The sequence below is a fragment of the Acomys minous genome (genome assembly GCF_964271855.1).
Source record: "Acomys minous genome assembly, chromosome: 6".
Classification (NCBI taxonomy): Eukaryota; Metazoa; Chordata; class Mammalia; order Rodentia; family Muridae; genus Acomys; species Acomys minous.
In genome coordinates, this window is record NC_140487.1 from 95269883 (window position 1) to 95293029 (window position 23147).

Sequence of the window (23147 nt, forward strand, 5' to 3'; positions counted from 1 at the left end):
AGACTGAACCTAGCTGGCTCAGGAAGCCACTGGATGAAAATGAATGACAGAATCAGTACAAAAGCTGGGAAAAGAACAGAGGACTGGGATGCAGTTACTCCATCAAATGGATTCAGGTGTCACAGATGGCAGTGGGGTGAACTCAGCTCCTTTCTTACTGACTGGGAACCAGAAAGGCAGGGCTGAGAGAAAGTTAAGAGTCCAGCAGCCAGGCGCTGTCCGTGGTCCTGATGAGCCCAGCTCATCTACATAAGAGGTCCTAAGAGGGCAGAGCTAGGGGTCCACAGGCAATGTTAGGTAATACTTACTCTTCCTGTAGGGGCTGAAAGGCATTCCAGCTCACCTCACCCCACCCTACGTTCTACAGCCCTCTTGACCATATGCAAGTTCAGATGTTCTTAAACACCTTATCAGAGTGTAGGCGGCACACTAGTACACTAATTACAGCCCAGCTCTCTGTCCACTTGCAATGTACTCAATATTTTTCCTAAAAATATAAACATAAATGTAAACAAAAATAAAATACCCTACCACACATCCATCCTGGAAATCAAATCTCTGTTTCATTTCTTCTCATACTCCAAGTGGATCCTGAAGGCCCATACTCTCATCAGAAATACAACTTCCTCCACACAGCCTTCCTCACCCATTTTCTTTTTTTCCTTTTGGTTTTTCAAAAGACAGGGTTTCTCTGTGTAGCCCTGGCTGTCCTGAAACGCTCTTTATAGACCAGGCTGGCCTCAAACTCATTGAGATCCACCTGCCTCTGCCTTGAGTGCTGGGATTAAAGGCGTGTGCCACACCACTAGGTTATCCTCACCCATTTTCTACTGAACACTAGGTAGCTATGAATGGGGTCAGCCTTTGTTTGGCCTAGAACCAGGGACCCAGGATTCAGCATTGTAGATTAAATGTCTGCAAGAGTCTAACAGGAGCATTTGTGGGTTACGGATGCTACAGTAGTCTCTCATCCTGGGAGCAAGGGAGGGCAGTGTTTGGTTTCAGGCCAGGCAGCTTGGGCAGTAGTGCCTACCCTGTGAGCTAGGTGTTCCCACCATTCTGCCTTGTTTGCTTGAAGTCAGGGTCTCACTATTTAGCTCTGGACATCCTGCCCTGGAGCTTACTGTGTAGACCAGGCTGTCCTTGAATTCACAGAGATGAGCCTGCATCTGCCTCCCAAGTGCAGGGGTTAAAGGTGTGTGCAACTGCACCCATTCTGTGTCCCCACTATTCTTTTGTTTGTTTGTTTTTGTTTTTTGAGACAGGGTTTCTCTGTATAGCCTTGGCTGTCTTGGACTCACTTTGTAGACCAGGCTGGCCTCGAACTCACAGCGATCCGCCTGCCTCTGCCTCCCGAGTGCTGGGATTAAAGGTGTCTGCCGCCACACCTGGCTTCCCCACTATTCTTAATCAAGGCCTAGGTCCAAGCATCCTTCCATTCTTCCGTCAAGCTTGGGTCCAGTTAGGCGATGGTGGAAGCAGAAAGGAAGCAGAGGCAGCAGTGAGAGTCCAGTTTACTCTTTGGGAGTAGGAAAGGGTGTGAAGGGGTGAGTGGGACACAGGTGTCCCTCAGTAGTCAGCTGTGTAGTCTGTGCCATGTAGCCCCCGGCACAGTAGTGTAAACTCCTTCACCATCTCCTTCACCCTTCTCTTGTTCACCCGCTCACTGGGGGAGGGAAGGGAGAGTATATTAGCATCGTCTGCCGCACCGGCACCTCCATACCCGGGTTCAGGCCCACACCAGCTCTGCTCACCGGAGGATCTGCTGGCTGAAGGTGTCCTTCTGCTCAGTGCTGAGCCGGGCAGATGGGAATCCAGGTGGCTGTAGTGCCTCCTTGATCCACATGCTCAGGAGGCTAAAGCAGTGTTTGTTCAGGGCGAACAGGATGTCGGCAAAGCAGTCCATGAGGCTGCGGGAGGCCTGGCCCCCAATGGCCTGAGGAAGAGGGGTTCTCAGTACAGCAGACCTTTCTCCTATGTAGCAAGGAGGCCTAGACATGTTGCGGGCTCTCTGGGGCACATCCATAGCCAAGCTGTGTAAGTGAGCACTGTCTTTTGAGAGCTAGCTGATCCTCGTGGCAAGCAATGCTCAGACATTTAATCGTGGGAGAAACAGAGTCAGAGAGCTTAGGAAACCCAAGACTCGCCCCTCCCCCGCAATCCCAGTTGCCTCAGCAGGGAAGAGCTCCCCACACCCAACCCACCACTTACTCCAGCTCACCTCCAGCACTGCTATGAGCAGCACGCGGCCATCTTCCTGTACCACTTTCCCCACAGGTTCTATTTCCCCACACCGAGGCAGTAGCTCCGTCTGCAGAAGAGAAGCCTGTCAACCCAGCTCCTCCCCACCTCTCCCTGCACACCACGCCCCTACCATCTGAGTCCCAAGGGGAGTCAAGGGTCTGCGTGGGACTCACAAAGAAACCACAGGAGGCCTTGACGGTAGGTGCCTCAGGGAACTTGAGGGCCAGCACAGCTGTGGGAGAAGTGGAGGTTAAGTCAGAAGGGGCCTCGCAGTGGCAGGGGAAGCCCAGGCCCGCCTTTCCACTTGGCCCCACTTACCACACTGGAACACAGCTTTGACATCCAATCTCTCACACAGGAACAAATCTGGCTTCCGCTTCAAAGCCTGCAGGAGGTGGAGCTGGTAAGGCCAGCCCCAGCCGGCTCCAAGGACCATCCCTCCCCGTCACCTGCCATCACCAGCTCCTAACTTCACGAAACATGGGTACAGGATGCCACCCAGACATCTCTGAGGAACCCCCATCACCCCAGAGTTCAGTCAAGTGAGAAGCTGCCCCAGGGATGCTGAGTGTACAAGTAGGTGTACCTGAACGCACAGGTGTGAGAAGCTGTGGGTAGGGACCATTAGTGAAGAGTATTTAGGTCCCAATCACTCCCTAAGCAAACAGCTTCCCTTCTCCCTCTCCCAAAGGCTCCAGGCAGCCTGAGGTGAGGCTACTGTGTTTTGAATGGCAGAGAAGTGCACGCCCCTTGGGTGTGTGGGAAGGGTGGCAGGAAGAGGAGCTGGCAGTTGGACTGAACCCCAGCCCAGCACTGCACTCCCACACCCCTCCCTGAATTCCTTTCATTTTCTCTCAGTTCTTCCTCAAAGAGAAATACAGGACACTCTGTTGGGGCGCCTTCTCAGCCACCCCCATGCTAGGAGCCACTGCTGCCATGGGGTAGCAGATGGAAGGGTGAGGGCAGATGGCCTGCCCCAAGTGCTACCACACACGGTCAGCACATCCTTGAGTTACAGAGGACGTTCGGCACAGCTCCAGCACTCCTTAAACACTGCCGTTCTCCAGCGATGCCCCCAGCGCACACAACATAGACACCCTCCGACCCCTCATGGATACCCACATGCTTATTCCGGTGCAGACACCCCTACATGTGCCCCAACTCGAAATGCCCTGCCATACCTTCATAAATGCTCTTCTGCACTTACAGCACGCTCACGACAGTCACAAACCCAACCCTCACACATCCCAAACCATCCACACACTCGCAGCCCTCTCCCACAAGTGCGCCATTCCAGCATCCCCACAGCCTTCTTGCTAGAGACACACCCTTACGATACTCACACGCAAACCCATCTAGGGCCAGAATACCCCCCCCTTCATTCCTCTGCCCCATCCCCACCAGACTGGAGGCTCCAGGACAGCAAGAACCACACCACTGTATGTGCTTATCTAGAGTCACAGCATAACTACAAGCTCAGCAAATGTCTGTGGGATGAGTAAACAAAAAGATATCCCATTTATTCCAACTCACAGAACCCTTCCAACTCATAGGGACTCATCACACTGACCTCCACCTGTCCATAGCGGTGGTGCACACCTGTGATCCCAGCACTTGCAAGTTAGAGGCAGGCGATCTCAGTGAGTTCCAGGCCAGCCTGGTCTCTAAAGGGAGTCTAAGACAACCAGGGCTACAAGAGAAACCCTGTCTCAAACAAACAAACAAACAAACAAACAAAACCTCATCTCTCGGCCAGACATGGTGGCACATGCCTTTAATCCTAGCACTTGGGAGGCAGAGGCAGGAGGATTGCTGTGAGTTCGAGGCCAGCCTGGTCTACAGAGTGAGTCCAGGACAGCCAAGTCTACACAGAGAGACCCTGTCTCAAAAAACAAAAAACAAAAAAACCCCAAAACCAAAAACCAACTCATCTCTTAAGTCCAAACCCCACCACCATCACACACACACACACACACACACACACACACACACACACACACACACACGGACACACACAGGCACATGGGCACACACACACGAACACACACACACTGCCAACACATATCCATGTTCAGTGTGCATCAATTGTCTAACAAGTCACATGTCAACATTCGTACAACATAAGGGCCACCCTCATCACACAGCACATCAGTCTCACACCTTTTTCAGTGTCCAGCACAGTGCACATCCCACTTACAGTAGACAACTTCTGTTCCTTTCTGAAACCAGACTCCAAACATACAAAATAAGGTCACAGCCCAGACACAAGCACATCCTGCTAAGGTCTCACAGTGGAGCCTGCACCCCACGTCTGGCAGAACGAACTCTCCACCAGATGGACCCTGGGCTGCACATAGCTCCTTCACCTTGAGCTCTGCTTTTTGGAGCTTCTCCTAGCCTACCTCTTAGGAGCAAGCTGGGAGCACTGAGGCAGGCAGTCCCCGGCGGGAGCACGGGGACAGTGAAGCCCAGGCCCTTGCACTTCAGCCCTACCCTTGACGGCTCTGGGTAAGCTGGCCACACAGGAACTGTTGGGTACAGTCTCCACCCCCTCCCTTTCCTTTCCCTCCCTTCAGGATCAGCCTCTCTCTGGTCTTTTGAGGGTGACTGAGCTAGTTGAGGCAAAGGGGCACTAAAGGGGGGTGTTGGGTTGTCAACTTCCACGGAAACAGATGAAGAAACTCTATTCAACTGAACAGAAAAAAAAAATTTGTCAACAGAAAGCTAAAAATAGGCTTAAATTGAATTTCAACATAAGAGAAAGAGAAAGAGAGAGAACAGAACGTGAATGAATAAAACTAAAACACACCTGTGCCAGGAGTTGCATAAATGAATCAACAATATCAGGATGATCCCTGGGCCCTAAAATATAATAAAGATGGAACTTAAGAAAAAATTATACAAACAGCAACTCAACCTCATATAGTTATGTGGGACTGAGAGCCTGCAGGAGACAGCGTGGGGGCACATGAGCAGCAGGAAGCAAGATAAAGAAACAAAACATACAAAAACCATGAACTGGGAGAGCCCAACAGAAAGAGACGGCAGAGTGAAGGACGGGCCTGCCCCAGCTCCCTCAGGGCCTTCCACCTACTCCCCATTCCACCTCAGCCCAGGCCCCACAGTCATCTCTTGGTACTCAGACAATTCTAGATTCCACAGAGCTGAGGAAACAGTCTAGCTCTGATCACCTGGGGTAGCCCTACACTGCTGCTTGGCATATGCTTCCCTGTCACCACCATCTAAGTGGCTGCAGGTTGCTCTGTGGCACTTCATTTTAAGGCTTGGCTGCAGGCCCTGGGAAGTCCAGGGCATGAGAGCTTGAGTAAGTGTCCCCTTTGGTCTTATGGCCTTGGGGCTCTTGGTCTGGCCAAGGAAAGAATTTGTTGTCTGCTTGAACTAAAGAACTCCTATTAGGGTAGGGTGGGGCCCTGGGTGCTAGGAGGCTGGCCAGTCAAGTCATCAGTAGGGCCTGGAGAGTAAACTGTATCGTGAGGCCATGAAGGAGAGTGCTATCCCAGCAAAGTCCCCTCCATACGGCAAAGACTTAGGAGACAGCCAAACTCAGGACTGAGGACAGCTCCCAGTATCTGGACATACCAAAATGGGAAACCAGTCAGTATGTCACCCCGTGACCCAGCAGGAAGTTAGAGCCTGAGGAAGCCTGAAACTGGGACAGCAAAACAGGTAGGGAGACCATCCTGCCCAGAAAGACAACCAATAACCCTGACAAATAGCGATGTTGGCCATCCCTGCCTCAGCTTTGACCATTCCAGGGCATGAGCAAGGCTTGCGCCCGCAGCTCCTGCTTGGGCTCCTCCACTCTCAGGAGGGTGCAGTGGAAAGGCCCGTGCCTGAGACACCACTGAGTAGCTGTGTGATCTTGTGTAAGCCACAGGTTTCTGTCCCCCCACCTGTGACACATGATCTCTCCTTCGCTTCCTTCTCCAGGCTCCTAGGAGCCACTCCCTAAGGCCGATCCTCTCAACTCTCAAGTCTGGGCTACTCAGGTCCTGGAAAGGTCTGATGTGCCATATGCCTGGGTCGTACAGTAAAAGAGTGAGTACAGTGTGTGGGCCTTCCTGCTTCAGCCAGATAGTGTGGGAGAAAGGTTCTGAAGGCAGGAGCCCTCCCTGACTCAACAGTGTTTGAGACTGGCCTCATACAAGGAATGCAGGAGAGGAGATGCAATCCTGCCCTAGAGGTTCAGTCTATGAAGAGAGACAGACGTGGAGGTTACTCACTTTGTGCCCTGGGCTTTATCAGCAGTCTAAGTATGATGCAGTTTTAGCACATAGCTACAGGTGCCCAAGCCTGCCTCAGACTCACTTGTCTGAGGACAAGTGCCTGCCTCCTGACTAAGACACGAAAGAGTGAGAGCTCGCCCAGTCAAGGGCATAGCACTTTTCAATTGTAGGAGCAAGGCAGAGTTCACGTAGGGCATAGTAAGGATAGAGTCAGTCAGTGGGGCTGGATTGCCCCCCTCGTGAGAGAGCATTAGAGATACACCAGAGCTTGGTCCTATGCGAATGTGACAAGAACCTGAGGGCAATGGGCAGCATTTGAAAGGCTTTTAGGTCAGAGAGGAAAGCGATCATATTAGTGTTTTATGGAGTACAATGACTGCTGTATGCTGGATGGACTGGAGAGAGGGCAGGTGTGCACACAGGAGTTTATGGAGTTAACTGAGGTGAGGCAGAGCCTAAACTAAGAGCTCATGGAAGGTGAGGAGTGAGCCCACTGAGGGATGAACAGACCTAAGATCATGAGGACTCATCCAGAAAGGGGGAACAAGGAGTGGGCGAGGTGGAGTGGAGGACAGTCACAAGTGGATGTGCTCCATGGCCCACAAGGGACCAGACACTAATGGTATGAGATGGGAGCACTCTGGGCCTCTGAGCCCCTGCTGAAACCTCTGCTTGACTTCAAAGCTCAAATCCAGGTTAGGCTTACAGGGCTGAGAGAATAGCATCATTTCTGTGTCAGCTTAGAACCTGGGTTAGACAGGAAGCCCGAAGGCCAGTTTCCAACTCTCTCAGACAGAGGGCGGCAGAAAGAGGGACTGGGACCACCCGTAAGGCTCTTTGGGCCCCAGAAAGGACTAAACTTTGACATGGGAAAAGGAACTGGTGCTTTTGAGTACTCTATATGCAAAAGCCCAAGCCAGGACCCAAGGAGCCAGAATGCCTGAAGTGATATGGAAACCAGGCTCAGCACAGGTCCGTGACTTGCCCAAGGTCACACAACTCGTTTGGTGGTGGTGAGCTTAGATTCTAGGTCTACCTTGTTTCGAAGCCCATGCTCCTTCAACTTCTCATTACATCCCAAAAGCAATGAGCCAGACCCATGGCCCAAGTCCCTCAGAGTCTGAGCCCAGCGCCCCCCAATATCCAGGGTGGCCCGGTGCGCAGGCAGGCTGTAAAAGACATCGTTCACCATCTTACCCACTTCAACGTGAAGTGCCAACTGCTTATAGATAACCATTGTGCTGCACCTCATCCCCAAAGTTTCCCATCAAGTCCCACGTGTGGCCAGGGGACCGAGAATGGAGTGAGTAGCTTTGGCTTCCTGGTGGAGGAAGCGGACGCAGCGGCAGAGACCCTGATGGGCACTTACCTTGCTGGAAGAGAGTGAGTGTGACGGAAGTGACCAGCAGGAAGAGGGCCTCTATTGGGGGAAAGTGGGCAGGCTCATGAGCAAAGATGTGGACCAGCTACAACAAAGCAGGGGGTGCTGGTCAGCTGAGGCCCGCCTCACCAGGACAGACCAACTCCCCTGGAACACAGGTGGGTACCCCAGCCACGGCAAGCATCCGCCACACTCCCAACCCAGAGTCAGGTCTCTAACTAGGGTGACACCCAGAGCACTTACTGCCCAAAGCAGATGGCTTACCTGTCGAGTGAGGTCAAGGGCAGAGGCCTGGGGAACAGTGCTGTACATCCGACCCAGCATCTCACAGAGCTGTGGCACCATGGGGGCAAAGTCATCCAGCAGTGTCTTAACAGACTTCTCGAAGATGGCGCACACCGCCTGAGGAGGAGAGCAGAGAGACCCTTGTCAGCAGGTCATGGGAGGGAGGCCTGAGAAAGGACCCTTACCCAGAAGTCTGGCCAAGGCCTGCAAACCAAGCAACTTCTTCTTAGCCTGAAAAGAAGGGGCAAAAGGCTCTTCACAAAGGAGCCCAGGCTCAAACCTTGTCACTTGACTCCCGCTACATTTCCTCTCAGGGGACATAAGAGCAACCGCAATCACAACTCACAAGGGACCAAAGCCAGGTTTCTGATGCTACAACAGACATCTGTACTTGGTCCTGACATCACTATCATTTCCCCCCAGCACTGCTGTGATACAGGGGAGGTGGCAGGTGGGGGCTGGGGGCAAAACACCCATCTGCTTTTGTGTCAGTGTTGAGCCTTCTCCCCTTATTGGGGCTAGGCAGCAATCTTTTCCTCTGGTACTTTTAGCCCAAGTCAGCCGAGGAACAGAGAGGGTCGGGGCTCACCTCAACCACCTGGGCATCGTTCAGCCACTTGCTCAGCACCTTCTGGATGAGCTGGAAGACTTGCTGTAGCACAACCACCACCTAAAGACACAGGGAGGTGTGAGGCGCCGCCACGGGTACCACCTTCCCGCCGACGCGGCAGGAGGCTGGAGGCCAGGCTCATCCATCACCCCTGACTACACACTGAGGATTTGCTACGTAGGACCCCTGGGTCAAGAAACGGTGAGCTTGGCCCCCGAAGAATGACAGAGAAGACTATCTGGAGTTGCAGGTCGTTTGAGAGGAGGACTCAGCGCTGCAAAGCAGAGACATCCTTAGCCCTTGATAAGATTGTGATAAGCTTTGCAGGCGAAGCAAAACAAGACAACAGAACAAGTCATTCTCTACCCATTTCTGCTCAGAATAAAAACCAAAGCAATGGGCTAGCCCCTAAGGAGGAGATGCTCTCTCACCAAACGGAGGAGGGGTAGGGAGCCCCACGGGATGCGTAGATATGGGCAGCTTATGGCAGAGCAGAGAGCAGGCTGAGGTCCTGGGAGATAGGGAAGGCAGAGTGATCACTGCCATAGAAGAGGAGGGGGCTCTGTGGGATGATGGTGGCCCAGGCTTGGCCAAGAGCCTAAATGGTAACTGAAGCTGAGGTGTGGATCTGAGCTGAGAGCAGGGTGTCCCTGGCCTCATTTTTTTTTCCCCAGGAGAAGGCATATGGCATGTAAGTGCAATGACCAGTGCAGTCCTGGTATCTGTGCAGAACTTTGCTGTCTGCCAAGCTGTCTCACTCAAGCCTCCTGTGCACCAGCAGTCCTGTGTCGAGCACCCGCAGGCCCCAGTGGCCACAGCTTTGCGAGGGAAGCCGAGGCTTGTCCCAGAGCGTACAGATCACCTCAAGGGCTGGGGATGTAGACTGGTGGCAGAATGTTTGCCTAGCATTTTCAGGACCCTAGGTTCAATCTCCAACCCGACAAAAACAAGACCGTCAAATTCCAAATGCCTTTGATCCTAGCACTCGGGGAGGCAGAGGCTGGAGGATCTCTGATCTTAAGGCCATCCTTATTTCCACAGCAAGTTCTAGGCCAGCCAGGGCTACTTAGCAAGACCCTGTCTCAAAAGAAAAAACAAAAACAAAAAGGCAAAGCGGTCAGCCCAAAACCCGTGCCACGTCAGCACAGTGCTTATCACTCTGCTCTGCAGAGGTCTGTTTCTGTGAATTTCCTCTCAACGGGGGCAACCTGAAGGCAAGAATGACTACACGTGGACATGTGAGCATCCTGAGTGCCTATAAGGGACAGCGAACGAGGAAGCGGGAGGCCCAAAAGAGACGGGGTTGAACACGAGCTGTAACACAGTTCAATGGGACTAAAAGATAATTCCAGTTTCCCTTGGGGGTGGGGAACAAATAAACCTCAATGACAACACCCCAACTGGGCTGAGGACAAGGAAAATGTCATCTACAGGATGAGAGATGCAATGGCATGGCTACATAGGAAGTGGAGGGTCAAAGGACCAAATACTTGACCTCTGTGGGGTTAGGAAGTGACACCGACATTACCCACAAACTTGGAGAGTGACAAAGACATTCCCATGAGGAAAGGGAGTAGCAAAGACAATGTCACCTACTGGGTTGGGTCCCTGCGGCACTGGCAGCTTCCGGAGCTCAGGGCCTTCGTGATCATCCTCGTGGTGACTGACGTCCAGTGTGGTAAAGAGGTTAGAAAGAAGCCCCAGGATGTGAACAATGGCCAGCTTGTTGGAGGGATTGGGCTACGGGGAGAAGGCAATCAAGCTCTGGATCTCCCAGGCCCAGCCTAGGGGCCAGCTCTCAACACCAGACCTGAGTGCCAGTTCCCACATGCCCACCCCTAGGCGCACACAGTGCCAGTTCCCACATGCCCACCCCTAGGCGCACACAGTGCCAGTTCCCACGTGTCCACCCCTAGGCGCACACAGTGCCAGTTCCCACATGCCCACCCCTAGGCGCACACAGTGCCAGTTCCCACATGCCCACCCCTAGGCGCACACAGTGCCAGTTCCCACATGCCCACCCCTAGGCGCACACAGTGCCAGTTCCCACATGCCCACCCCTAGGCGCACACAGTGCCAGTTCCCACATGCCCACCCCTAGGCGCACACAGTGCCAGTTCCCACGTGTCCACCCCTAGGTGCACACAGTGCCAGTTCCCACGTGTCCACCCCTAGGCGCACACAGTGCCAGTTCCCACATGCCCACCCCTAGGCGCACACAGTGCCAGTTCCCACATGCCCACCCCTAGGCGCACACAGTGCCAGTTCCCACGTGTCCACCCCTAGGTGCACACAGTGCCAGTTCCCACGTGTCCACCCCTAGGCGCACACAGTGCCAGTTCCCACGTGTCCACCCCTAGGCGCACACAGTGCCAGTTCCCACATGCCCACCCCTAGGCGCACACAGTGCCAGTTCCCACATGCCCACCCCTAGGCGCACACAGTGCCAGTTCCCACATGTCCACCCCTAGGCGCACACAGTGCCAGTTCCCACATGCCCACCCCTAGGCGCACACAGTGCCAGTTCCCACGCGTCCACCCCTAGGCGCACACAGGGAAGCTCCCGAGCCCCAGCGCTGCCCAGGTCCCCAGAGCTCACTCACTATCTCTTCCGCCAGCTTCTCCAGCTGCTGGATGTAGGGCGAGATGAGTGAGTGCAGGTTCTTTAGGATCTCCTCCACCTGCAGGGCTGACAGCAGGAAGCCCAGGGCCTGCATTAGCCACATGCACTGGCTTGTCTGTGGGAGTGGAAAACAGGGATGGGCCATCCTGGTCACATCTGCTTGTGACAAGAGGGACGAGCTTCTTGGGGAAGGTTACAAGAACCAAGAACAAGAGATACATGGGGAGGAGAAGAAGGTGAAAGGCAGGGTTTAGGGGTGACCAAGTCCCCTAGAAAGCTTGGGCCGCACCTTGTGGATCTGCTTCATCAGCACGTCCTGCGGGCAGGGAACAACGTGTCAGCGTGGAGCAGGGCACTCTGAGGCCCGGCACCACCCGGGGCCCTGCATACCTGGGAGACAGCTACAATGTTGGCAGCGTACGGTGGCAGGTCATACTTGCACTCTCGGCAGATCTTTTTGAGGGTAGACACAGAAGAGACAGACAGCTCGGGGTTGCCTAAGGCATGTAGCACGAGGGGCAGAACGCTGTTGATCATGACGGGGTGGTCAGCCAGCCACTCAGACAGAGCTCCTACAGGGAAGGGAAAAGAGAAGGCTCACTGAGGCAGGCCAGACTTTAGGACTGGATAAGTTACAGCCCCAGGACATCCAGAGTGCTTAGAGGACCGCGTGGGCAGAGACTCTGATGCTCTAGCGTGAGCCTCACTGCTGAAAAGCAGAAAAGGATTACTCAAGAGAGGCCCAGCACTGCTGCTCCTCTGTCTGACTGACAGCAAACTAGCATCACTGAGATGCAGCTCAGTGCACTGCAGAAGGGAGCCCAAAGCTTGCCAGGAGGGCTAGTTGGCTGCAGTGTTGACTGAGGGGTGGGGTGGGGGTGGACAGGACCTTGAAGCCCTGCCATGCTTCATGGATGGATGGATGGATGGATGGATGGCAGGTCTCACCAATGGTGAACATGACAGTGTCTGCCAGCTGCACGTTGCTGATGCTGATCCGTGGGATGAGGCCGATGAGCCCGGGTACCACATCAGAATAGTTGACATCAATGGTCTCCGCGATGGATTGGAAGCCATAAAGCAGGGCCTCTGTGTGCTGGGGAAAGAGGGTGCCACTGGCGTGACTGAGGAGAAGGGTGCAGCAAGCTATGGAGGGCAGAAGGAATCAGGTTTGGGACATACCTGCCAGGAGTAGGGCTCCTCTGAGCTGGTGAGCAGACGGCCCAGCTTGTCGTAGAGGTTGCTAAGCAGCTCAGCCCCCAGCATCTCATAAACATACATGAGCGTGTCTGAGATGTCTACCCTGAAAAGCACATAAAGGCCTTTTATACTGCCTGGATCTTTAACATAAGCCAGGAGCCTACCCAGGGGCCCTCATAATCCTGCGAAATTGCCTAAAGGCCAGAGAAAGGCATCCTGGAAGTCAGAAGGCCTTGCTTATTACCTCTTGCCTTATTTTATTAGGGTTGGCCTGTGAGCATCACCTGTAGATTCGGAACTGCTCCTTTTCATCTGAGGACCAGAATCCATATTCCTCATCGGAAGGGAACTGGGCCTTGTGCAGAAGCACGTCCACTAGCTGGAAGTAGACTGGCCGGTACACCTGCTGGTACACAGCCTGCTTCTCTGCCTCAAAGGACAGAATGTCATCCTGAGAGAGAGCCACGGAAAAGAGTTAGCGGCCTCACCAGCAGCCACAGAAGCCCATGACCCACCTTCTTTCATGATGGCCCAGTCCAGCTGATGGGTCACACAGACACACCTGCAGCGTGTACCAGAAGGTGAGTGTGAGGGAGCTGGTGGTCTCATTGACAGGATAATGGCCAGGGATGCCCGTGCAGAACATGATCATGTTGACGAGTGCCAGGAAGCTCTGCCAGTGCTCTACTTGGTCTAACAAGGCCCTGAAGGGAGGTGGGGAGAGGAGGGGGTGATGGAGAGAGAGAGTTAGGGTCCACGATTTTAACCTTTCACAGGCCCTGCCATCCAACCAGCAGCTGCCCCACTCCCTACCGAGAGTGGTTCTCGCCCAGGGCCACAGCAATGCGACAGATGCCGTGGGAGGTCTCCATGTCCCCATTCTGCACGGCCTGTCGCAGTTGTTCCTGCAGTCCCAGCACCAGCGGGATGAGTTTCAGGAGTGTGTTCACGTACCTAGAGGCAGGAGGTAAGGTGGCCCATGAGAGCTGTTCACCCAACCCCACAAGATTTGAGAAGAAAGGTACAACCCCCACTCCCACCTCCCGCTTCCTCCAAAGCCCTCCTATCAAAGAGGCCAAGGCTGCTTTGATGCTGCCCATGCTGAGGACATTAGGTCAGAGACCTTCAGGAGAGCTCTGGGCGGGAAGCACAAGAGAGGCCGAGTTAGAGGCTGAAAAGCTTCCAGCAAGACTGGAAGTTGACACTGGCATGGGTTAACGTTTGGAGGGAATCAGGATGAGGAGAATGCGTTTCTGTGTGTGAGCGTGACAGATTGTTTTGGGTTGAAAATCTCCTTAGAAGGTACGCTGAAGGGCTGGGGAGACAGTCTGTGTCGTACAATCATGAATTTGATCTCAAGACCCTATGTCAAAAAAGCTGGGTGTACTTGTGATGCCAGCACTGGAAAGGCAGAGATGGGAGGATTCTAGGGGCTTGCTGGCCTGCCAGCCTGGCCTACTTTGTGAGCTCCAGCCAGTGAGATGCCCAGTCTTAAAAAACAAGGTAGACAGCTGCTTAGGAACAACAGAGGCTGTTGTGCACAAACAATGTTGGCATTCTACCCCTAGGTACCTGCATGGCCCGACACTGGACAAGGGTCTCATGTCAGGAACCCCGTTAAAGAGGACTTTGGAAAAAGCATCACTGCAGATAAAAGCATACTAGAAGAAGTGTGCTCCTAATCCACTATGACTTGAGACAGCCATGTGATGACAGAGACACCGTGGGACAATGCCAAGTATAGAGAAAGGTAAACACTCAGAGCAGTGCAGCTGCAAGCCAAGGAATGCAAAAGCTGCCAACAAACCAGAAGCCATGAGGAAATCTACAGGTTTCAGAGGGAGCGCAGTCTGGCCGACACCTTCATTTTAGACTTCTGGCCTCCGTAATTGTGAGGCGCTTTCTGTCATTCAAAAGCACCAGTTTGTGGTACTTTGTTATCACAGCCCCGGAAGGGAACATAGTTGGTGTCAGGGGACACTGGACAAGGGTGGCCATATCACCCTTTAACACTGTTAAAGAGGATCTTGGATGGAAGTGACGGCTCCTAAGGGCATCAGTTCCCACGGGCTGCCTCCACGTCCCAGCTCCTGCGTCTGGTGGCAGCAGGATAGGAGTGACCTAGATGATGAACTTAGAGCAACAGGTAAAAGGGACAAAGCAGAAGACTGGCTGGTTACAAAGGCCAACCCTCCACCAAGGAAGGAAGGCCTGAAGTTCCTGAGACGCGGAGAAGGCAGACGGGGACAGGAACACTGTACTGAGAGGTGAAGCTCAGCATCAGACAAGGTGTACACGTACAAGTGTTCAGAGAGATTGGACATGAAACCCTGAGGCCCAGCGGCGAGGTCAGAGCAAGACATAGATTCAGAACTCATCAGCTGGTAGCTGAAGATACAGGAGTCATTAAGAGCTGAGCAGGAGGAGGTGTGCAGTGAGAGAGATGTAATGTCCAGGTCAGGATGCTGAAGCACAGGGGAGGCAGAGAAAGCCAGGACACCAAGGGAGATGCGGGTAACTCCATCCACCCTGTGGGAATAGGGCGAAGTAGAGGAAACCACGGTCTTAGAGAAGATCAGATGCTTGGGACCTCTCTGATGCCAACCAGTGTCACCATAGTAATCTATGTATGGCAGGAAGGGGGGAGGGCGGAGGGTCCATGGTACCTGGATTTGCCCTAAGGAAGTTGTTAGATGACACCATCTGGACCACAGTGAAAAGATGAAAGGACATAAAGAGGCAGCCAGACCAGGAAAGTTGACTTCCTTCTCCACAACCTCGTTCTAGATTCTGCTAGCAAAAAATTTTCCCTACCAGGATACCCCCAGTTCAGAGACATCCCTAGGGCATGTTGCCTGGAGACGGCTGGGACAGCTTCAGTCAGTCTCAGGATCCTGACACAGGCTGCACCACGAGACAATGGGTATCTTCAGGCCAAGCTCTAGCACAAAGAGCCAGGGGTGGGGCCAAGGCTATGACCCATAAGCTCCCTAGCAGTTGAAATGGAAGCTAACTCCACAGTATCACCACTGTCTTCCGAGGCATCCTCTACCTGACAGGTCATGCAGACAAAAGGGTGGTAGTGAAGGCCCTTAGTGTGTTTCAAATAGGCTAAAGCAAGGACAACACAGCCTATAAGGTTAAAGAGCAACTTAGACACAGATCAAACTGAGAAAGTCTTTAACTGCTGTAGATCCACTCCCCTTTCAGGGCCCAGACAGAATTTCCTGCAGAGGATCTTATGTGCAGATCTAGGTTTGTATGTCTAGCCCTTATGATGAAAATCTCAACACCCTGAGAAGGTATTCCAGGCCGGGCATGGTGGCGCACTCCTTTAATCCCAGCACTCTGGAGGCAGAGGCAGGTGGATCACTGTGAGTTCCAGGCCAGCCTGGTCTACAAAGCGAGTCCAGGACAGCCAGGACTACACAGAGAAACCCTGTCTCAAAAAAGCCAAAAGAAAAACAAACCAATAAAACAGACAAACAAAAAATGTATTTTGGTGGTGGTAGTGGAGGGGGGAGTGATTTAAAGGAGAGAACCAGGAAGCAGGAGCAAGTGTGGAGGAACAGGAAAGGAAAGATGACTTGAGTGCAAGCACGGCTGGAGGGAAGGCTGATACCGGGACACCCGGAAAGGCAAAAGACACTGGATTGATTACCCAGGAATCAGTCACTGAAGACCACTTTCTTAAGGCAAATATAACAAACATGATTGGACAGGACAGAACCCCAGTGCCCACTCCTGGCTTGTTGTAGCCCACCCGTGGGGAAACCACCTGTGTAGATTTCCTACCACACACGCTCCAGACCTCTGAGCAAGCAGAACAAGCTTGAGACCTCAGGGCTTTCTAGACACGTGGAGGAAGCCTGAGAGGACTTTAGGGCCATGGTTAGGGCAGGTTCAAGAGGCGGGGCTCAAGATGGTCAGCTCCTGCAGCTGTAGCGAGGCTGGCTGTGGGGATGTCTTGGCTGCCACTCACACAGAGCTCAGCCCAGACCTACAATTAGAGCTCTGGGAGCAGAGCTGAGAAAATGGGAAGAGTTGCTAAGCAACCAAGGGGCTGCAACCAATGGGTGCCTAGGAGGCTATGGGTTCCCTCACTGGCCCCTTGCTTGCTCATTCGTTCAGAAGAGAAGGGGTATCTATTACTTGCTAAAGCCCTCGAGACAGGCTGGGTGGGTAAACGTGGGTGTATCCAAGGATACCCAACATCACCCTGGTATTTTTCTTGATAATTCTCCTTAGCCCACCCAGCACTTGAGCTTCATGCTGCCAATAGAACCCTGATGAACTTGTTACCCACCTCATGCTAGGGAGCCAGGTGTTTCTTACTAACTGTCCTTGCAAAGACAATAGCCAGTATTAACGAATATACGTGATGTTATGGAGAACCCGCGACCATGCTAATACCTCACGTTATTTAACCTCTTATTTACCCTTCATACCAATGTTTTCGTTGTTGGTTTTTATTGAACCTAGGGGCTCATGCATACTACACTACTACTGAACCTTGATAGCCACAGCCCTTTAAAGTTTTAAATAACAGCAATTAACCATATTGCTTGTGTGTGTGTGTGTGTGTGTGTGTGTGTGTGTGTGTGGTGGGGGGGCAAAGCACACTGTGTAGGAGCTTTTGCCCACTGAATGTAACAGTTTCTACTTCTTACTTGCTTTAAGCAAACAGCTTTAATCAGTTCAACAGTAACTGTTTCTTTCTAAAAACAAAAAAAGTTAGCCATTTACCGCAAACGGTAAAAGGACAAGCCCATCATACACACAGCCCCTACTTTACAGCATGTGGCATGTGCATAACACGGATGTATTAATAGGTGCTGCTGACTTCCCACAAAGAGCAGCCATGGCTCAAGGAATTGAAATACTCTTTGCTGAATACCAAGGGATGGCCCTGCGCACATCATACTGTTCTAAGCACTACAATTACTCCACATGTTTTGTATAATTGCCTCAATTTTTGCTTGGGAGTGGTTTACCCAAGGTCTCACATTTAGTAAACAAACTCTGAAATGCAAATGCAGACATGACCGTTGGCAAGGCTGCGCCACTAGCCACTCCTCCACACGCCTTCAGCGGTTTTCCTCTCCATCTCTGCCCAGGATTCCCAAGCCTCTTCCTCTGAAGTGCTAGGGTCAGGTTTCCAGTCTTGTTCTTCCAGCCCGACTTATACCCCAAAGCCGGGCAGTGGTGGCGCACGCCTTTAATCCCAGCACTTGGGAGGCAGAGGCAGGCGGTTCGCTGTGAGTTCGAGGCCAGCCTGGTCTACAAAGCGAGCCCAGGACAGCCAAGGCTACACAGAAAGACCTTGTCTCAAAAACACCCCCCCCCCGCAAAAAAAAAAAAAAAAAGAATCTTAACACACCATTTCCTATATAAAATCCTTCAGCAACTTTACACCCATCTCTAGGATGAAAACTTAAAAACAAAAAAACCCCAAACCTCTCAAGTGTGGTTAACAAGTCCTACATGATCTGAACATGGTCCTCCTACCGCTCTGGCCTTTAAGCCCTGCTATCTAGTCATCTGCAGTAACTTACAAGCCACCGCTAATTCCTTCACGTCTTTCACCTCGCTTGGATGCCTTCATCTGTTGGGATGTCCTCTGCAAATCTATCAACGCATCTGACGAACTCTCCAGAGCCTTGCTTGTCACCTCCTCTGGGAAGGCTTTCACTTGCCTCAGACGGAGGTAAATGCCCCCCACTGGGTTCCCACAGCCTCTGCTCTCTCCATCAGCACTGAATGGTAGCTGCCTGCTCGTGCGCTCACCAGACCGTGAGCAGCTGACACGAGGAAAACCTTCACCTGCGTGCCTCCAGTGCTCAGGGCGCAACACAGCCGGTCCCCGGCGGCGGCTGTCTGACAGACACACACTTCGCTGCATTCACCTTCTTTCTGGTCTTGGAATGTGCGGCGGCACCGTCCACCTTAGGGTTCTGTGCCTGCCGTGGTTCCTGAAGCTAGGGGTGTTCCTGCTCGCCCAGCCTTCTCTCCCTCCAGCCGTCCCTTCATCAGGCAACTCCATTTTCCATCCACTCAGAAACTAGTGGATATTCCATTTCCCAGGCTCAATGAGATAAAGCAAAATGACAGGAGTCAGTGTCCTCGCAGTTGAGTGGCTAATGGGGACACGAGCACTGAATTCTGAGGGGATCACGTTACAGGCTGGGGAGGGACACCAGCAATATCACTAAGAGCTCTGAGGTAGCACAGTAAAGACCAGCTTGGTCTTAAGAAGCCTTGGGGACTTCTCTACGGAAGTGAGATGGAGTTTAAGCGGAGGCAGAGGTGAAGTACCAGGCACCTGTTCGGGGGCTGGGACAGAGCAGGAAAGGACAGCAGAGAAGCGCAGGACGTCAGCAGAGTGACATGACAGGAAGTTGGTGTGGGCCTCCTGGAGGCATCGTTCAGAGGTACACTAACGATGCTGAACTTAAAACACAGAGGAAACCACTGGTCAGAAAGGAAAGGAAGGTTTGAGCCTCTTTTCCAGAAGGTCACTCTGACTGACAGGATGACCAGGGGTACAAGAGGGGAAAAGCAGGGGACTGGTGAGAAAGCTCTGCTAAAGTCTGGGAAAAGAGACGGTGACAGCTGGGACTAGGGTGGTAGCAGCAGAAACCAAAAATAATAGATCTGCAATGTGGTTGGGAGCAGAGCAGCCAGGACTTAGCGACAGGCAAATATTTTAATAGTCTACCAGATAATTAGCTGTTGAGTGTCTGCCTCACTTTCTCAACCATGAGGACGAGGGGGGCGGTGGCTGTGTCTCCTTTGCATCCTTCTTTGTGTCTCCCATATAGGATAAAGTGTGTGACAGACACTCCGTTCATGTTTATTGGGTGGGTGTGAAGCTGTCCCTCTCTGGGAAGCTGGTGACTAACTCACCTTTGGGCATCAGGCTGGGAGATGGCGTTGACAATGGCCTCCACGCTGCTGTCAAAGAGCTCCGAGTCCTGCAGGGCGGTGAAGGCAGCCTGGATGAGCGCCTCACAGTCCTGCAGGGGCACTTCCAGCTGCACCCAGCTGGAGAAGCACTTGAGCACCTTCTGACGCACACAGCTGGGAGAGCTGGGCTGTTGCAGCAGTTGCTCCAGCAATGGGAAAACAGCCCCGCACTCCACAGCCAGGCTGGCCCGTACCAGACCTTTGCGGTACTGGGGCAAGCGGCTGGTCTGGAACTCCTCGGGCAGCACTGTCAGCAACTCTAACAGGGCCAGACAACGGCCCTGGCCATCCACCGGCGAGTCCTCAGCCTGAAAGAGTCGGACCATATCGGCGACAGCACACGGCCAAGCGTCGGGCATCATGCTGAGAGCCAGCGAGGCCAGCGCCACACACAGCCGAGTCAGCACAATTTTGGAGCCACTGGCAAAGCGGGTGATCTGGGTGAAGAGCTGGGCCTTGAGGCTTTCATACTGGTCGGTGGGGATGTCACTCCAGTAGCGAGAGATCTTGATGTGCAGGGCGCTGGCCCCAAAGTACTGGATCTCAGGCACCTTGTCCGGCTGTAGTAACTGCCAGCTGAAATGCCAGGCCTGTGGAGAGACCTGGGCCTGCATCAGCCACTTCTGTGCCAGGTTCTTGTTCTCGATGTTGGGGTCGTAGTAGAGCTGGTGCAGCGCCTGCAGGACAGCAGAGGACTGAGCAGGTGCTGGCCACTCTGGATTCTGCCAGAGCTCAGAACAGAGGATGTGACTTGCTCCTGCAAGATGCTGCCTCTCCCTGACTTGGGGGGAAGGGGGAAGGGAGTGAGCAGGAAGGGAGAGCCGAGGGCTCGGCTGACCTCTTGAAAGCCTGCATCTTGCCCATGCTCGTATCCTCTTCTTAAAGCACAACTGAGTTCTCAGAGGGACTCTCAGCAAAAGTATGGGGGGGGCTGGGCTCTTCCCATGGGGAGGTATGTAGGGGCAAGACCTAGAAGCAAGGAATGGCCTCACGGGGAGAAATGTGAGCTTGAGACAAGTACAGAGCAGCCTGAGAGGGCCTGGCCCTTCCAGATACAGCTGACTCTCCCATTGGTTCCAACAAGCAAACTCCATTTGCTCCCCAGGATCATCCCGAGGTCACTCCGGAGGCTGGCACTAAAGCCAGTGGGGAATCTGAGAAGGGCTGCTTTGGGCCAGGTAGCCCTGGAACAGCTACACTAGAAGGGAGGGGTGGGAACATCTTCAGAGAGTAAGTGTCCAATCAGACTGACAGCAGAGACGCCTTGGCCCAGAAGCAGCCCAAGCAAGTGCCTACCCAGGGGCCGAATCCCCAGGGCCGAACTCCGGTGAGACTTCATGCAGTAAGAAAACAATGGCTCCATCTCCCCGGCAGCACACGGAACCGCATGCCACCATGCCAACGCTGTCCGGCCCCAAGGACCAGGTTCCCTAAATGGAACCAACTAGGAGTAACCCTGAGAGCCACTCATGGCTACCGTCCCTTGCTCAGCCACTTGGGGATGCAAAAGGAGAAATCGAAACAGAAGGGATACATTCTCCACATCTGCGAGGGCAAGCAAGGCTCAGGAATAATAAATGAGTTTCTCTAACTGCCCGTTGCTTTCCAGCAAGGTATCCCTGGCTCTCTATTCATCCCTGGGGGCATGGGCTGGGGTGGGGGTGGTATATTCCTACATCCCTGGATGCTGGGAGAAGAAGAGAATTAAAAAAAAAAAAAGATGGCCTGGGCAATGGAGAAGTCTGGAAGGAAGCCATGGCAGAAAGCCACGTGGGCAGGTAAGGAAGGGAGGACGGAAGGGCCCTATAAAAGTTGCCAGCAGAGCCAAGCCCCTTGGTCCCAGCACAAAGCAAGGGAGCCAGCCACACTCCTGCCTGCCCAGGACCGGTTTGGCTTCCATCCAATAAGGAAAATACCCTTTTCTGAAGATGAATGAAAACATGACCCAGATGGGTTTAGTTTCAGATATTTTTGTGAGCCTTTGACTGAACAAAGTGAGTCAGGTCCAGGATGGTTCAGCGTCGGTGTGGTTTTTAAGGTGGAGGTGGGGGATGGGCTGTCAGAGACAGGTGTTGTGAGTTCCTGGTTTCCTCTAGAACTACTGCTGCTTTTTCTTCTGGAACTGGTCAGGGGCCAATCTGGTCCTAAGTCTTGGCCCATCAGCACCCTAAGACTCTAGAGAATCTCTCTGAAAGGGGACCTGTGTCTACAGAGAACCAAAAATAGCCCATTAGGCACTGCAACACTGCTGTCCAAAGCCGGCTGCCCAAGAGAGAGACGGTAAATACCAGGTGCTCTAGCGGCATCATCCCAGCGGGCACTGAGCCCAGGCCTGAAGCTCTAGCGTTAATGTCAGTCCCCAGAACTTCTGCTCTGTCACTGGACTGCCCACCCCAAGGCCCTCATACCTTCTCCACGTTCTCCACAGTGAAGTCCAAGGCTGGGGCTGCTCCAGCCCCTGCAGCCCCCAGCTGCTCCTCCCGCCGCTCCATCTTTGCTCCCTGCCTGGCAGGGAGGTGGACCCTGATCTCTCTCTTGCCCCAGCCCTTTGGCTGTCGGGCCCCTGCTAGACCCCGGCTTGAGTACCCAGGAAACGGTGGGCTGAGGGGATGCCCAGGGAGGGCATGGCTGCCGAGGCCTGCCCACCTCGTTTGGAGGGTGAGGGTGGGTGGGGGGTTTGCAGAGGTCAAAAGATGTGCTCTTTGGAGGGGACCCGCTGAAGCGGCTCCCAAAAGAGAGGCGTCAGTGAGGTGCTCCCAGGCAAGGGTCCTAGTGGGAGGTCACAGCTCTGTCCCTTGAATCAGAAGTCATAGGGGAGGGAGGCCTAGAGGGGAAACAGAGGCCCTGGCCCGTGAGGGGTCACAGGGTCAACGGCCTGTACCCATAACACCCTAGTCTGGGTAAGCTCCTAGATGATATGAGGTCAGGGGGCTGGGAGATCACCCGGGAGAGAGCCCTTCGCAGGATACGGAGGCGTCCAAAGAAGCGCGGGGTTGTAGTTTCGTGAGTCTGGGGCAGAGTCGGTGATGTTGAGGGGCTGAGCTAGATTCCCTCCGTTGGCCTGGCCCGCGATCTGTTCGCCTCCCGGCTCTGGCCCCGCTATGGTCGCTGCCTCCGCCCCAGTGACTGACAGACGGGCCGGCCTGGCCGGGACGGGGCGGGGACCTCAGCAAGACGCGGGCTGTCCCAAGCGCCTGTCCCCAGTACCACCAACTCAGGCCCCCACCCACGCCTGTCCTGGCCCGGCACGACCAAGCACATCCAGGCACGGCGCGGCGGAACTACGCGGAAACTCATTCCGGGTCTTTGGCCTTGTCCTCGTGCCAGCCCGCGAGCCCCCGAACAGGCGACGGAACGGCACACTCAGGGGCCCCTACCCGAAGCAAGGACCTACCTCTATGCATCTTGGGAAATGTAGTTTTCACTCTGCCGGAAGGCGGCTCGTGAAGAGATAGGCTTGGAGCACGTGGGTTTGGGTCCTGTGGAGCCCCAACCTATTCCCGGTTTACGGCAGAAGACCGTTTTGTTCAGTTATATTGTCTAGGAATGCAACTCCTGCGAAGACGTGATTCTTGGGGCCTGTGATGGAGT

General features: G+C 53.6%; 1 protein-coding gene across 1 annotated transcript; it reads right to left on the reverse strand.

Annotated features, from left to right (window-relative positions):
* Positions 1 to 1496: 1496 nt before the first annotated feature.
* On the reverse strand, positions 1497 to 22864 carry IPO13 (importin 13). Its single transcript, XM_084787826.1, has 20 exons — positions 21965 to 22864; positions 19497 to 20233; positions 13404 to 13544; positions 13153 to 13294; positions 12875 to 13041; positions 12573 to 12693; positions 12339 to 12486; positions 11781 to 11962; positions 11680 to 11706; positions 11371 to 11505; positions 10364 to 10507; positions 8747 to 8827; positions 8137 to 8274; positions 7861 to 7957; positions 5054 to 5106; positions 2563 to 2629; positions 2418 to 2476; positions 2222 to 2311; positions 1755 to 1936; positions 1497 to 1666 (listed from the first exon to the last, which is right to left on the reverse strand). The coding sequence occupies exons 1-20, from the start codon at positions 22046 to 22048 to the stop codon at positions 1570 to 1572; spliced, it is 2892 nt and encodes a 963-aa protein (XP_084643952.1). The 5' UTR covers positions 22049 to 22864; the 3' UTR covers positions 1497 to 1569.
* Positions 22865 to 23147: the final 283 nt, after the last annotated feature.

What these genes read in the sequence shown, in the direction of transcription:
- IPO13 (XM_084787826.1), bottom strand. Translation starts at nt 22,048, where the DNA reads ATGGAGCGGCGGGAGGAGCAGCTGGGGGCTGCAGGGGCTGGAGCAGCC. An exon ending in ACATTGTAGCTGTCTCCCAG is followed by an intron (nt 11,707 to 11,780) that starts GTATGCAGGGCC and finishes CCCTGCCCGCAG; the next exon opens with GACGTGCTGATGAAGCAGAT. An exon ending in TGCCGCAGGGACCCAACCCA is followed by an intron (nt 8,828 to 10,363) that starts GTAGGTGACATT and finishes CTGTGTCTTTAG; the next exon opens with GTGGTGGTTGTGCTACAGCA.